The 16,372-nt window shown below is 32.6% G+C and overlaps 1 protein-coding gene across 4 annotated transcripts in view; it reads right to left on the bottom strand.

Annotated features, from left to right (window-relative positions):
- Nucleotides 1–16,372, bottom strand: part of LOC131843537 (rhomboid-related protein 2) — a 33,599-nt gene that overhangs the window by 12,097 nt on the left and 5,130 nt on the right. For all 4 annotated transcript variants that reach the window (XM_059192203.1, XM_059192204.1, XM_059192205.1 and 1 more), the window contains exon 2: nt 7,641–7,899. In XM_059192203.1, coding sequence (XP_059048186.1) covers nt 7,641–7,899 — 259 coding nt within the window. The remainder of the gene's footprint in view (nt 1–7,640; nt 7,900–16,372) is intronic.

Genomic DNA, 16,372 nt, shown 5'->3' with positions numbered 1-16,372 from the left:
AATTCATTTATTTATTATATATTACACTATTTAAAATAAATATACAATTGGCGAGCTTAATGCCATATGGCATTCTCTACCAGTTAACCATTGGGTAAAAACAGAAAGCGGTTGAAGGGCAGTAATGGGAAAAGGCATACTAGCTGTCCCGGCAAACGTTGTTCTGCCATATAAATTAATATCGTTATTAAAAAATAGGGGTTGATTGTAGAACGGTAAGATTATAAGTTACATAAATAAATATATATTTTTAAATCCGGATTTTAAAAATAATAGAATAAAAAACTATGTCATAAAAATAAAGATATTTTTGCGGTGGGTCACCGCATTTTCGGACCTATCAAGTTATATATAAAATTTTATAAAAATAGGTTCCATAGATTGGAATCCCATTGCGGACAAAGTGGCATTAAATATTTATACATTAAGATAAATATGGGAGGAGGTAAATCTACATTACATATAGTGCGGCTAAGCCAATTTGTGCACTGGTGAGGTAATGGAGTAATTAGTTTTAGGGTAGAATGGAACTGGCATGTACTTTTATCATGCATCAAAGTTCCTATATTTTAAAATAAATAAAAAAAAATCTACACGATGTGAATCAGTGTCTTACCAGAAACATTTGATCTGTATTTGCAAACCATTTTTAAATAATCTTAATTTTTTTATTAATTTAACACCGTTGGGGCGGCTACACGCACATAATAGAATAAAGAAGAAGTAGGTAGAAAGATAGTGATAAGAAATTACTTAGAAAGGCACTATCTCCCTCACGCACACATACACCTCGTGTCAACTTTTCAACACATATAAACAAATTAATTAGCTTCGTAGCCAATTAATTACAATAGCCAACCAAATAAAAATGATTCTTCGTGTAATGAAACAGATTTGTTATTTGTTTGTTTAAATTGTTTGATTACGGCGTTCTTTAATTGTTTTAAAAGTTTTGTAAAATGTAAAATATAACATATTACGTACGCAATAACGTAAGATATTCCATATAAAAGTCGTGACTTATGCTGTTTTTTACCTTTTAAACTACGCAACGGATTTTAATGCAGTTTAGAGCAATGCCAGAGTGATTCTAGATGTATAATACATGTACCACCCGTGCGAAGCCGGGACGGGTAGGTAGGTAAAAATTACATAGTATAAAACAAAATAGCTGTGTCTGTCTGTTCCTATGTATTGCTTAAATCTTTAAAACTATGCAGCGCATTTCGAAGCGGTTTTTTTAAATAGATACGAGTGATTCGAGAGGAAGGTTTATATGTATAATACATGTACACCCGTGCAAAGCCGGGGCGGGTAGTTAGGTAATTATAAATAAAGGAATCAAAACTTTAGATGTACATATCTATCAATCAATATACCCTTCATTTAACATGGGCATGTCAGGAGCTGGGTCGTTGACAGTGTATAAACATCTTGACTATCCAATCTGGGCTAACAGGTAGGATTGCCACCTTCTTTTGCAGTTAAAGTAAAGTGGTTATTACAGGTAAGAAAAAAAAGTACATATTATCAAAATAAAGTCCAATTGCTTTATCTTTATTATTATATTTAAAAACATATTGTTTATTGCTTTTTGCAGTTTGTATCAAATTAGTATCTCTACTAAATATTTGAAAGGCATCTTTACAGTCTACATTTAAATTAAAATAAATAATGGATAGTATCGATTTAGTCAGTACCAATTACCTGAAATAATGTACAATTCTTTAAGATAAAGTACGGGTGGCATCCCTACTAACAGGTGAGAAGTTGATCTACACCAGGGATGAGCAACACGTGGCCCATAAAATGTGTTTACAAGGTCCGCCAAGCATTTCCTGAGATTATTATTATTATTACTTTTTCCCATTAATACATTGTTATAAAATTAATTATAATAATATGGTTAGTACATAATATACACCGAATAAATTGTTTAACGAATATTAATTTTGATTGTACTTGAACAAGAATTGAATCAATTTTGTGACGGGTTACTCACTTGTCGGCGCCTTGTTTGAACGTTCAATAGAACGTTTGCATTAAAATTTGTATATTTTTAATATTTTTATTCTAATATTTATAAAGTTAAGTATAAATAAAGTTTTGTACATTATAAATAGGTATTTTATTATTACTTAATGTGCGTCCCGCAAAAAAAAATTAAATTTAAATTAGTCCGTTATTTTAAAAGGTTGCTCACCCCTGATCTACATTATTAGATTGAAAATAAAAGACGTAATATGTTGTTTTATAAATTCTGGTCATACAAGTACATATCGGATTGTTGTATGTGAGTCACATAACGGATGCCAGCGTTGTTTTCGCGAAACACAAAATTTTGTGTGACATGCCCCACTTAGCACTAGTTAGCAAGCTTACTGTGCTCTAATAGGTCCACCGCACACTGAAAATTAAAAGTTGTTTTATACAACTATTAATTTTCAGTGTGCGGTGTGCTTCTAACGACTGTTACAAAACATTTGATTTTTTTAGACTAACTTTTACCCGCGACTTTGTTTGCGTGGAATTGAACTTATTTTTTTATTAAAATAAAGCATAACAATATTTTTTATAACATTAGCTAGTTATATGCGAGTCGTTTGCGGGACAAAAGTCCTGACAAAATCGGTCTAGCCGTTTCACAGATTAGCAATAACAAATAGAATAGACAGACAATTTTTTTTATCGTTTAATTACCGTATATACTTTCATATTAATTTGATATTACAGATACTTCAGTTTTATTTATTTGTACAGACAAATAAACTTAAATATCATCATTCTCATCATCATATCATCTTATATATGTTTCACGGCTCCAACAAATCTTTGAATTTCTCAGTTTGTTCAATACAATAACACGCATGTATTCTACATATAAACCTTCCTTTTGAATCATTCTATTTATCGCTGAAAACTGCATTAAAATCCGTTGCGTAATTTAAAAGATATAAGCGACCAAACAGCGGTGGCGGTGTATTGTTTTATACTATGTTGAAGATAAGATAAACTAACTATATAGTGTTGAATGTAACTAACTCGGGTAAGATATTTTTGACAGACAAATAACAGTTTATTGAGTCATAGGCTTTATTCATAGACCACGCCTTACGAGGTAAGGGATTTCTTTTTTCTCTTTAATTATTTAGGTTTTATTCATAGATCACTCCTCATGGGGTAAGGCATTTCTTTTTTACCTTTAGTTATTTAGGTTTTATTCATATACCACTCCTTATGGGGTAAGGCATTTCTTTTTTCCCTTTAGTTATTTAGGTTTTATTCATAGACCACTCCTTATGGGGTAAGGCATTTCTTTTTTACCTTTAGTTATTTAGGTTTTATTCATAGACCACTCCTTATGGGGTAAGGCACTTCTTTTTTCCCTTTAGTTATTTAGGTTTTATTCATAGACCACTCCTTATGGGGTAAGGCAATTCTTTTTTTTTCTTTAGTTACTTAGGAGCTTAGGATCACAATAGTGAGCATGTCAGCTCCGTCTTGCCGTCTAAATTAATTACACACATATTTTATATTTACACTACAACTACACTACTCTAAAGATAAAAATATCGATTTACAATTCACAATTTTATAAATTAGTACAGATTGTTGAAAGTTTCAAGATTCGATAAAATAACGATCTTATAGTAATTACAGGAACCATTTGATTTTGATGTATAGATAATAACAATTTGATGTTAAATAAAAATAGACCTTATACCTCCTGATTATTAAGTACATTTCATGTCCTTTTTTTATATTTTATACATAATTATTTGATATTTTAACTGTGTAGAAACACGTGGAAATCTAATTCTAGTTCCATCAGTTGTTTTAAAATGAAATGTACATATGTATAACGTACGAAATGTTTTCGAATCATCACAATTTAAGTATATTTTTTACTAGGGGTGTCAAGTGAGCAAGGATTTTATGGAAATGTCAGCAAAACATTTTCATAATTTTTATTTTTTAATATTCAAACTGTATACAAACATATGTCGTGAACTGTTTTATGTATATTTTTCCACGTTATTTATTATATTATAATGATTATTAATTATTTGGTAACAATAGCACCTACAGAGGTTGTAAGCACGTACCTTTTATATGCAACCAGCCTTGCGGTAAAAATAGATAAACAGTAATGTAAATTGAACAATTAACACATTATTTTAGAGCATTGGTGATATTTTTACAGTTAACTGGTGATAGGGGTAGGCTGGCTTGCTTAAAACATAAGATGAGAACCAGTCCTACCTCGCGCGGATTAATTTGTTTTGTTATCGTCATTTCCATCATCGATAGTCAATCAGAAACATAAGTTAACATATTTTTTTTTTAATTTTAGACCTCAACGCTCTCATTCTTTACATTCAGAATGTAATCTGTTTAATTCTAACTTCAAACCATATTATCCTTAGAGTGAGTTCTGCATTCTTGTTTTTTATTACTCAATTAATCTTATTTCATAACTCATTTCTCGTTAATTTAATAATTATATAAATACTATTGTCTGAATAATACAATTAAAGTTGTTGTTAATTACAGTTGAATAATTAATTCATATTAGTGATAAATATAAGTTGTTTTGATTTAATATATTTATAATTGCGTTGATAACCGGTTATCACGTAAGGTACTTGTTATTGTAACAATGCGAGCATGCTCATTCTAGCAGAAATGCATGCTTCAATCAAATGCATAGCATTATTGCTACCTTATTAATAAAAACATCAAACGCCTTACAAACCTATTTTATTTATTAAAAACCTTTGTACTTCTTACGAAGCATACTCTTAATTGAAAGATGACAAAACATTGCAATATTTAAAATGTATATGTGAGGAATTTTAGTTTTTATGAATAAGGTAGTAAGTTATTTAGAAATTGAGCAATAATATTTATTCTATAGCCGTCGAACTGCAGGTCTACTCTGTCTAATTTCAATGTACATTTTAATCCACAGTGTATTGGATTTGTGTACAATTTCTTTTGAAATGTTATTAACACTAAATAGATTATTTCGTTGATTGCAGAAAATATGGAATTAATAAGGTAGATATAATTAAAGAGAATGAGCAAAATGGTATTTTTTCAAACTACTCTAATGCTGTTGGCCGCAGCTGGGCTTTACAGCTTCACTGTACGATAGGGAGCGAGCGTAGATGACACTCCAAACCGCGGAAGGACTTATGGAGAGGCTGAAGGCCAACTCCCGCCTGATACGACTTCAGCCTGAAAACACCGCTAGGAGTTCGAAACTCTGCTTAGGTCTTCGTAATTTCGATCTCCGTTTGAATCGGACAGGGGATCGGAAGGGAAGTAAAATGATGCTAAACGGTGTAATCTTTCTTTTTTTTCGTTCTTTCTAATACAGTGTCATTGTATTGAAATTAGTTTCCAAAGTGGACCAGCAGTTAGGCGAAATCTTGCAAAGTCTAAAAGTACGTAAGTAATAAAAATTGTAGAAATAGATAGAGAAATATAGAGGAATGTATGGTATATATGAATAGGAGAATTTGATATCCCAGTCTCTGCTTATCCCAATTGCCGTACTATGGCATAGCCGAGAGGATGGGTATTATTATTATATTTATTTCTACGCAATTGGTTTGCTATATATTTTTTAATATTTAAAATTGTAAATCCCTCATGTTAGGTAATATTAACATATTCGAGTATTTGAGTCATTGTTTACAAATTATAATTTTTATTACTCATGCCTGCTTTGATAACAATGTCATGAGATGCTTATTATTGTTTCATTAAAACATTATAAAACTATTAGTATAAATATTAATTAATATCAGTAGTAGAAATCCATAATACCACATTATATTTAGGAGTGCCTTATACCGTCCTAGGTTCATCATAGTTCTACATTAAATTCATACAAAAGTATTTTATAGAACTTTACTTATTTTGCATTATTAAAATAATCAAATAAAAAATAAACAATAATAATCCTAAATCTTATTACTTAAAAAACACGAAAATACAACCAAACCAAACCTTATAAACAGCACAACCAATTGTGGACAGTTGTAGATGTAAGAAACATCTAAGTTTTATCAATGTATCAACAACTGAACAGATTTTGATAAAACTTAACAGTAATATAGCTTATAACGTCAGCATAACTCATAGGCTATAAATTTCATGCGGTGAAACCGCAGGCATAGCTAGTTATTAATATAGATTAAAAAATTTAATAACTATACCACCTATCTTCCTGTTAAATTTCATTAAGATCCATTCAGCCATCAAAGGCAACAAAGAGACAGGCAGTCATAAATAATAATTATATATAAATAATCTAGACAACGAGTCTGACTGTCTCCAAGTCTCTGATTCATTCAAACAAGGAAAGAACCCAAATTGATTATGGCCTGTTTGCGAATAGATAGTGACTCACGTATATATATACACATATATGTATATAAAATATGCTACAGTGTGACAGATTAGACTGCGATAGTACATCAACCTTGACTAATATAATGAGTTGATTAATATAATAAATGCGAAAGATTCTGCTGTTGCACTGTACTGTGATTCTGCTGTTGTTACGCTGTACACATAAGTTGAAATACAGAATTGGATGGAGACTGAAGAAATGTAAACAAGTCTACAACACACTAGTGCTGTAATATGCCTTTGCTTACTAGCTACCTACCCCGGATTCGCACGCTTGTACATATAAACCTTCCTCTTGAATCGCTCTATCTATTTAAAAAAACCGCTACAAAATCCGTTGCGTAGTTTTAAAGATTTAAGCATACATAGGGACGGACAGACAGCGACAGCGACTTTGTTTTATTCTATGTAATGATTACGATGAAGGTTTTTGAACAATTTAACGTTACTAAAATTAATTTCTCCTTTTATACATTATGGCCAATTTGTTATATATGTAAAGTAATATACATCTTAGTAAACCTATATGGGATAAATATATGTATTATCAACTGTCTTGAACGCTTCAAGTGTTATGTTATAGCCACATTTTTGTGAGTATGCTTGAGTTTAACGTGACAGAGAGCGAAGCCACCACTATATTCAATTTTATTGGTTTGATTCTACACAACTTTATCTCTTCTTAATCGTTCTCTCACTACTGAGGATCGCGACTCTACAGTATCTTGTCGACCAGCTGTCGCCATCGGTTGCGCTCAGACGCCTGGTGTAGTACGACGCTGACAGTAATGTTTACAAAACTTTATAATTTAGCTTTAATTTCGTATCACATATAAATTGGTGATTTTTAATTTGGTTTGATTGTATTTTCGTATAAAGACTATTAAATATTGTTACTCTTATAAAAGAATTAATCATGAAAAATAAAATGTAATATTAAGGTCTCGACGCTTGCTATATTATTTCCCGAACCTATTTATTTTCGGGAAAAAATAAAAAATATAGAAAATTATGTAGTTTATGCTACATGCTACGCTTCATATGAACGTCCTTAAATAAAATAAATATTTACGTTGACTTATATTATCATATATATATTTATTTTGGATTTGCGATTCACCATTATAAAAGAAATAACGCACCGCATACGTTCGCAACGTAACGCAGGCAACGAAATCCTTTCAGAATGTAATCAAATGTTGGAAAATATTCTTTACCTGTAGTGTCCACGGGATTCCGCTGCGGTATAATAGAGTGGACATATCTGGCCACGAAATGGCCAAATATATTCTTCAAGTCCGGGTTGTGCATCATTTCGACGAACTCATTGAAGTCTAGATACCCGGAGTTGTCCCGGTCGGCCAGGTTCATGATCTTCTGTACCACATTTGGGGGTAAGTCGTCCTCGTACTCTCTCGAGTCTATGATCGCTTTGAGTTCGATGTATGATATCTTGCCATCGTTGTCTTTGTCGTACTGGAACAATAGAACAGGTTTTTAGACAGCCTTTTTAAAACTGTGGTTCGCTACACTTGGGAGTGGGAGGAGGGAATTATTTTTCTGTGGATCTGGGGGATAGAAAATGATAATGCGATTTAGCAAACAAGCTGACAGTCCATCTCGCCGTAAGTATAAAATAGAATATAATAGAAAATCCTTTATTCAAATAAACTTAATTTAAGCACTTTTGAATAGCCATAACATTTTTTTTAATCTACCGCTCGTTCGGAAAGCTGTCTCATCACAAGAAGAATGAGCAAGAAACTTGTGTGTTGCTCTTTTAAATAATCGTTGTAAGTTTACATTTTTCAAGTCAAACGTGTGAATACAAACTACCAACTAGCATTAATTTATTAGGGTCAAATATAAATACATTAATAATACAATTAAATCAGTCGTAGTGATTAGAGCAGACCAGTCCCTAGCACTCGTTACCCAAGTAGCACTCGTTCATGAGTAAGTGACAAATATAGCCCATATACAATTATACATGGACAGCATCCGAGATGCAATCCCAAAGCCAGTGATAGCACATGAATCTGACCAACATTCATAAAAAAAACAATAAAACTACACAGAAACTGAGCGGGCATGCGTAAAAAGTTCAAAATTAATTTTGAAATATTTTTACGGCCTCGGTTGTTCAGATGATTAGCACACTTTGCTTCCAATACTGTCGGTTAATCTATACATATAAATAAAATTAGAGTGTCTGTTTCTAATATTGAAATAACCGTTTTTTACTACATGCATATGAATATAAATACGGTACCTACAAAATAATATTTTTTACAATTTTGTCTGTCTGTCTGTTTATTCCGGAAAATCTCTGAAATGGCTGGGCCGATTTTGACGGGACTTTTATTGGCAGATAGCTCAACAGCTACTAATAAGGAGTGACTTTGACTACTTTTATTTTGGAAAAATAAAGTTAAATTCCACGCGAACGAAGTCGCGGGTACAGCTAATTATTATATTAATACGGAGTTCGATTCTTGGCACGATACACACATTTGTATTCACGAGTACGATTGTATTGATTGACATTCATAAAATACGTATAAAATATTCTACGTATTTTATTAATGTATTTCCAAAAATAAAATATTGTTGCATTTCTATCAGTTGTCTAGTACCCATAACACAAGGTCGGCTTAGCTAGGGACTATATAGCACTTTGTATAATATCCAGTAATATTACTATTATTATATTTACCCATTATCTCTTTGTGAAAGGGTTTCAGTTTCATGAATACTTATGATAAACACAGAATTACCAACATTCTCATATTTAATTACCTACTAGATTATATAAAAAATATAGGAAATCTACTCTAAAAGTCTTAACGTTAAAGTCTATTTCCAATAATTTGTAATTTTTGTGTTACTTCATTAATATATTAAGCATGTGAAATATATTTTTGCGTGTGAATGTTCATTGTGTCCACCATTAGGTCACTCATTGTCCAAACATGTGAGTTGAGCAAGCAACTGTAAATATTTGCAAATGGCGATAGTGTAGTAAGTTAAATTCCATTTGCGTAGCTGTTTCATTCAAATATAGAGCTGAAGCATTTGACTGTTTGAATGCGTTAATTTTAGTAAGTCAGATTTTATTTGCTTTGGTTTGGAAGAGATATTTTTGCAGTTTATAGCCCATTGTGCCCTCGACTTTTCTGCGTATAATAACCTTAGCGTTTTTAATTATTTAGGATATTTATTTTACAAATAAGACTTTCATCATTTCAAATATAACAATATTTGAATGTAAGTTCAGTTGGTTTGGAATTTCGTTTCAATATTTATAGACCAAAAAATGAATGTGTGTAAGGTTCAAGGTCACCATTATGAAGCGATAAAAAAATATTTCTGAGCGAAACAAAAACGAAGACAGGTGGTGGTGTGGTACAGTATAAAGCAACATGCTGGGTTGACACATTTCGATGAAACCAAACTGCGAGTGAAACCGCGAGAAACAACTAACATATTTTTTTAATCGTAATGGCGAAACACGAATAAATCATAAGTGATTTAAAAAAAATCTTACACATTCAGAAAGCTACATTATCAGAGTAACATGGGTAGCATTCCAGATATCCCGTATTTCCCAGGACGTCCCGTATTTTAGGCTTAGTTTAAAATGTCCTGACGGGACTGACTCTGTCCCGTATTCGAATCGTGCTCCGTTTCTTTATGATTAAATCGATCGATCTACTCTAGACAATTGTTTTTTTAATAATTTGTCCCAAGTATAAAACTAAATTCCCGTATTTTTTGCCTATTTAAGCTTTTGCCCCTTATAGGTAGAAAAAATCCGACAACTCTAATATTAGGCGATAAAAATTAGAGATCCCTATTATGATTATATTCGAGAGAAGCCGTGATAGGTAGCTAGTATAGAATTAAAATTATACAATAGTTTTTGTAGTAGTATTCAATACTAAATAAACATGTAGTTAGTTTAGTTGGGTGTTCCCCTATTATGACATACACCTGTCTTCCAATTGTTTGGAAAGCATGAAACTCAAACACGCATATCATGAATAATATTTAACTTTATCTGATTCACATAGATTTATCACGGATTCGTCATATTCATTGTTTTGTTTTTGCTTGAGTATTTGAAATCGGCGTATTTCTACTAGTATCATTCTCTATATTCTATACACAAAAATACTGTGTACATATGGCGGACTTAACACCGTGCGGCGTTATCTACCAGGCAACCATGAATGGCGCAGAGAAAGATTTTTGGTGATGCACTAATATAAATTAGATGTCATAAAAATGTTATAAGGCAAAATATATATATTTTTTTCATCAGACAATGAAATTGTAAGTACAGCTTAAAATAAATAATAAAAAAAACATAAGAAGTAACAAAATTATAGAGTTTAATAAATTAATAAAGTTATAGAGATATTCAGAGAGAACTGTAGAGAATACGAGAAGTTTATCATCACACCTGAGATCAAATTTTAGTTGCTTATTTTCATCATAGGTATAAAACACTCTATTCAATCCTTTCGAAATAGAATAGAATAATTATTCTATTCTATTAATTAGTCCAGCCAGTCTGCTTAGCTTGATTAGATAGCGTTGCGCGAACTGTTCCGGACTATTATTATTATTATTTTTTTTTTACAGTAATTGGTATGACGATATGAATTATAGTTGTACAATTTTCTGTAAAATATTACACACATTTGACGGCCTCTGTGGTTTAGCAGTTTAGCACACCGCTTTACTTACGATGGTCGCGGGTTCAATTCCTCACACGGTGCAAACATTCGTATTCATTGCGTATGATTGTTTGTATCGGTCTGGGTGTTTTATATGTATATTGTGTATGTAAAAGATAAGATAAAGACAAAGAAGACTTTATTTTGTACTTTTCAATACTTTTTTATTATATATTAGCTGTTCCCGCGACTTCGTCTGCGTGGAACTTAACTTTTTTTCTAAAATAAAATTAGCTTAAGTTACTCCTTATTACATCAGCTACCTGGCAAAAACTGTCCCGTCAAAATCGGTCCAGCCGAGATTAGCCGGAACAAACAGACAGACAGACAAAAATTGAAAAAATGTTTTTTGGTGTATGTAGGTACCGTATTTATATTAAAAAACAGTTATTTCAATATTACAAACAGACACTCCAATTTTATTTACTTATTTGTATAGATATTGATTTTATCTAATAGTTTTATACAATATATCTTTTATTATTATTAGTTTCACAATTTGGTAATTTATTTAATTTTTCTATGATTATTTGTTTATTACATCTGTATAATATTATGTGTGTATTTACAAACAAAATATCTAAGTATTTATATCAGTTCAGAATCAGCCTAGTACCCACAACACAAGCTCTACTTACCGTGGGACTAGATGGCGCTGTGTTAATTGTCCAGGTTTATTACTTATCTCTATCGTTTGACAAAAAAGAATTGTCATACCAGTTTAATTAAGAGTACATTCTTACATTTATTCATGCAAACTCTAAAAACAATGTCCTGATAGAGTCTGTGAATCATTCGTCATCACTGGGACTTCCAATTGATGGAGAAGACTCATGTATCTGGTACGAATATTATAATTAATCAATTCATGACGCTCTACGAACATATTCATAGCTATCAGTGGTCAGATACAATTGTGTCCAATCACCTTAAATTGTCGACGGTGAGTCATGCAGGAAAATTGAGAGATTTTTACGCTGCTTCACGTTGCGTCATTATATCTTGACTTATAAGGTTTTTTATGCATGTAGTACATAATTCTAAACAATATATAAATCTGTAAAGTCTTCTGCGTGGGTAGTTATTTCAGCCACCAAGCAGCTTCCTTTGTAAGCTGTGTTTCGGTTATGGTTGTTCGGAAAGTTTTTTCGTTTTTTTCTAACTTAGGATTTTATTGTATTTTTTGCACTCTAGGGTGAGGGTGGTGCATCTTCGACATCAAAATGCCGGATGGAAATTTTGCGAACCAGTTCTGGCACTGGTGTACTGTTAACACACCTTCTCCACACACATCGGTCAATTTCTTTCTGGCTTGAACAGCATTTTTGCCCTTTCTGTAGTAAAACAGTAAGATATGTCGAAAATGCTGCTTATTCCTCTCCATATTTAAAAGGGCACCAACCAAAAACTACTGCGTAGAATTAATTGGAATTTTTCACACACAACCCTTGCTAAATGAGGTATCAAAGCATATAAAAATTATACGGCTTAAGTGTGAAGTTAAGTGTAAAAAATACAATTAAATCCTAAGTTAGGAAAAAACGAAATTACTTTCCGAACAACCTAATAGATTAGAAAGTGAAGTTACAGTATAAGGATCATGACAGGTTAGACCTCCGCAATGACAACGCATGAGTATCACAGGGGTTATATGGTAAGATCATGTCCGTAGTAGACGACGGCCCTTGGTAATTGTTGCCGATGGCAACCTTTTTGATAGTTTTTATGTTTTTTATATATATTTGAATTTTATATTTTGACGTTCTGTTTTTATATACTATTTGTTTTCTTATGCTATATGGTCTTGATATTTTTGCTAGCGAGCTGATTACAGCTATTTTACCTCACCTAAGAACGTGTCTCATTTTTAACCAGCCTTAATACAGTCCATCCTTCCATCCGTAACAGTAATGTTACGTCTGTAGTAGACTGTTGCCACTTACCATCATATGGACCGTCGGCTTGTTTGCCATTCCAATTAGAATATTAATAATATTTGCGTACAATTTACACAACGCCATCTACTCCCAAGCTAAGCAGAGCTTGTGTTATGGGTATTAGCCAACTGATATAAATACATGGATGCATTTTTTTGTAAGTAAATACATATATTATACATAAAAAACACCCAGACCGATACAAATAATCATACTTCATCATGAATATAAATGTTTGTACCGTGCGAGGAGAAGAACCCGCGACCATCGGATTGAAAAGCGGTATGCTAAACCACTAGACCACCGAGGCTGTCAAATTAAAAAATGTTGTATTTTAAACTTTTTTTTAATTGGCATGGCAAATAAGCCGATTGCCGGCCGTCACGTGTTGGCAGAATGTTTAATTGGTTGTCAATAATCGACTGGAGATTTGATTCTAGTTGATTCATTGGCTTTGATAATTTTTCTAATTAAACACTACTTGTTGTTGCAATATAAAAGCAAGAAATATCATGTCTACATTGTTGAATGAACATAGAGGTTCATATACATAATTTTATTTGACTAATAAATTTTGTCATTGTAAAAAAAATGTGTTGATAGATCAGGGGCGGATCTACCTAAGGGCTTTTAAGGCTGCAGCCCAGGGCCCCGAGGATATAAAGGAGCCCTTTATATCCTTGGGACCCTGGGCTGCAGTCTCCCTATATTTAAAGTATACAAAATATCTAGAATGTTAAAAAACCTATCATAAGGTTGGCAACCCTGAGATCAATCAAGTCTATCGAAAAGAACGAGGAGTTTCTGGTCGCTTGTTTTTGGTCGGTGTATTTTTTTGGTAGATTTAGCCCAGGGCCCCACAAATTCATGATCCGCCCCTGTGATAGATTAAAGTTACGTTTAACATCATGTCGTTCGTATTTTATTAATAATATCCATTAAAATCTATGAAATATCCCGTCTACGGTATCTCGTCTCTATGGTGGTTGTGTTTATATAATCCCAGTATTGTATAACTATAATCTTTTTTATTAAAAAAAATGATTTTTATATTACCGTGATAAACAACCATACGGCCCATCTGACTATAAACAGTTAGCCTATGGACACTTGAGACACTAAGGGTAACACGTGCGCGTTGCGTACCCTTAAGAAATCTTAATATACCTTTATTGGAAAACCCCATTATTTAGTCTCGCCAGAAAACCTCAGCAGGAAGGTCATTGCACAATCTAAGTGTGTATGTATTTCGTGTGATTATATGTTCGGCTTATAGAATTAACACTGGACAATTCACCGTTTAGTCGCATATAAGAGTGCTTGTGTTGTGATTAGATAAACACATTTTTTTCATTTATCATATTAGTATGGACAGGCAGGTGTGTGTTGCCATATGACAAAAAAATATGGAGTTAGTATTTTTGATGGCGAAATCTTAATTTTAATAATTCTCTCCTGTACATATCTCATCATTAAGGTGAAGACAAGTTAACACAATATTTTATAGGAAGACCGACAACACTGCCCGCATTCCTGATACATGTTTCAAACATCGTATTTCACTCAATCATATGGATAATGTAAATACCTGTAAGTCCCTACGCAATTTTACATAGTGTGAATGAAATAAAGCGGCAATCACTAGTACCTTTAAAGTTTACTACTGTTACTGATATAGTGTTGAGACCGTCCTGTCCAGATGTTTATATGTATATACATACTAGCGGACGCCGTTCATGTTGTTTTGGCATGTACATTAAAATCGCTATTTAAAAAAAGTATTGGTGATAGAAGGGTGAAAATTTAGGGTTGTATATATTTACATATAATAAGAGTCTGTAATAGACCTACATGAATAGAGATATTTTGAAATTGAATTTTTATTGCCACATTATAAAAGAAAAAATTATGAAAAAAAAGAAATGATAGGAGTGGACAGCTCTTATCACTTAGGGGTATGAAAAGATTTTTTAAGGATGATAGTGGAATGGTGCTCATTTTCATCATAGGTATAAAACACTGGCTGCGCTAACCGTTTACGCTTGCGGGACACAAATCGTGGATGATAAGATGAACATTGCGGTCAAGTCAGTTAGCCCATCCTGATAAATTCACCAGTAATTTATTACGATGTTTTCCAAGGAACAGCGTGGAGGTCAACCTGATATGGTATATTGTTAGCTATAAGGTCATCAGCCAGATTACTAACAACCTCATTACCCCTGTGGCGTATATTACGTCCACCCAAGTGGCCGTGAATAAAATATTTTGCATGTCGATTTATACTTATGACTGAAAGAAATATCGACATCAAACCAAAAATTAATCCTAAAGATTGCGGTACGTTCGCTCCTTGCCACGTTGGATTTCAATATATCCCGAAATCTGTGCATGTCAAGTGTTGCGTTCTCGTTAATATCAGTTAACAATGTCTCTGACTACCTCATCTGGGATAACAAGAGTGACGGTATATGTTGCGTTGTCTATTTGCATACTGGCTCAACAAACATTTCATTTGAAATTCAATTAATTTAATTTCAATTTAAACAACGATTTGATATGGCAGTCTTATTCATTATTAATCGTAGATAGTATACCAAGTTTGAATACTCTAGAAACTAAACCACTTTCTCCACAAAACAAAGTGGAAAAAAAATTTGAACCTTAATACTGGCAGTGCATACAATTATGACCCGCACGTCATTTTACTGCGGCTGCGCGCAGTGCAATTTTATGAATCTGTGGCGCATTACGTTTGCGCGGGAAAGTAAAATAGACTGTTACGAGAGTTCTGAAGACATACTGTTTTTTTCTTTCTTTTGGTATGGCATTCACCCCGATGACATACTATTTCGTTGTGTTCTTATTTGTTGCATTTTACTTATATTTTGTATTTTAATCTTACCGACACAAAATACCTTCTTATATCTATTTTTTATACTATCTATTACTAACTTTTAATACAATATACTACTAAATTATACACCTGAATATTAATACTGCCCTTACTAACAACCTTTCATACTATTGATCATGTAACCAAGGTAGACTTGAACCAAGTCGTCTGCGTGGGTACCTGAAGTATTAACAATGCATGATTAGGTAATACAATGCCACTTAGCGACATTTTTTTCTTACACTAGGATGGTAGCAATCTGTCATACGACCAATCTGATAATTAGCCGTAGTAACCTTCGCTTATAAGCAGCACTACGGACATTAAGTTACCATGTGACACCTGTGATATCATTCATACGTTGCCGTTCCAGA

Source organism: Achroia grisella, unplaced genomic scaffold (assembly GCF_030625045.1).
Source record: "Achroia grisella isolate CSIRO2021 unplaced genomic scaffold, CSIRO_AGI_Agris_v1 utg319, whole genome shotgun sequence".
NCBI classification, from domain to species: domain Eukaryota; kingdom Metazoa; phylum Arthropoda; class Insecta; order Lepidoptera; family Pyralidae; genus Achroia; species Achroia grisella.
This window is presented reverse-complemented; position numbering and strand designations above follow the sequence as displayed.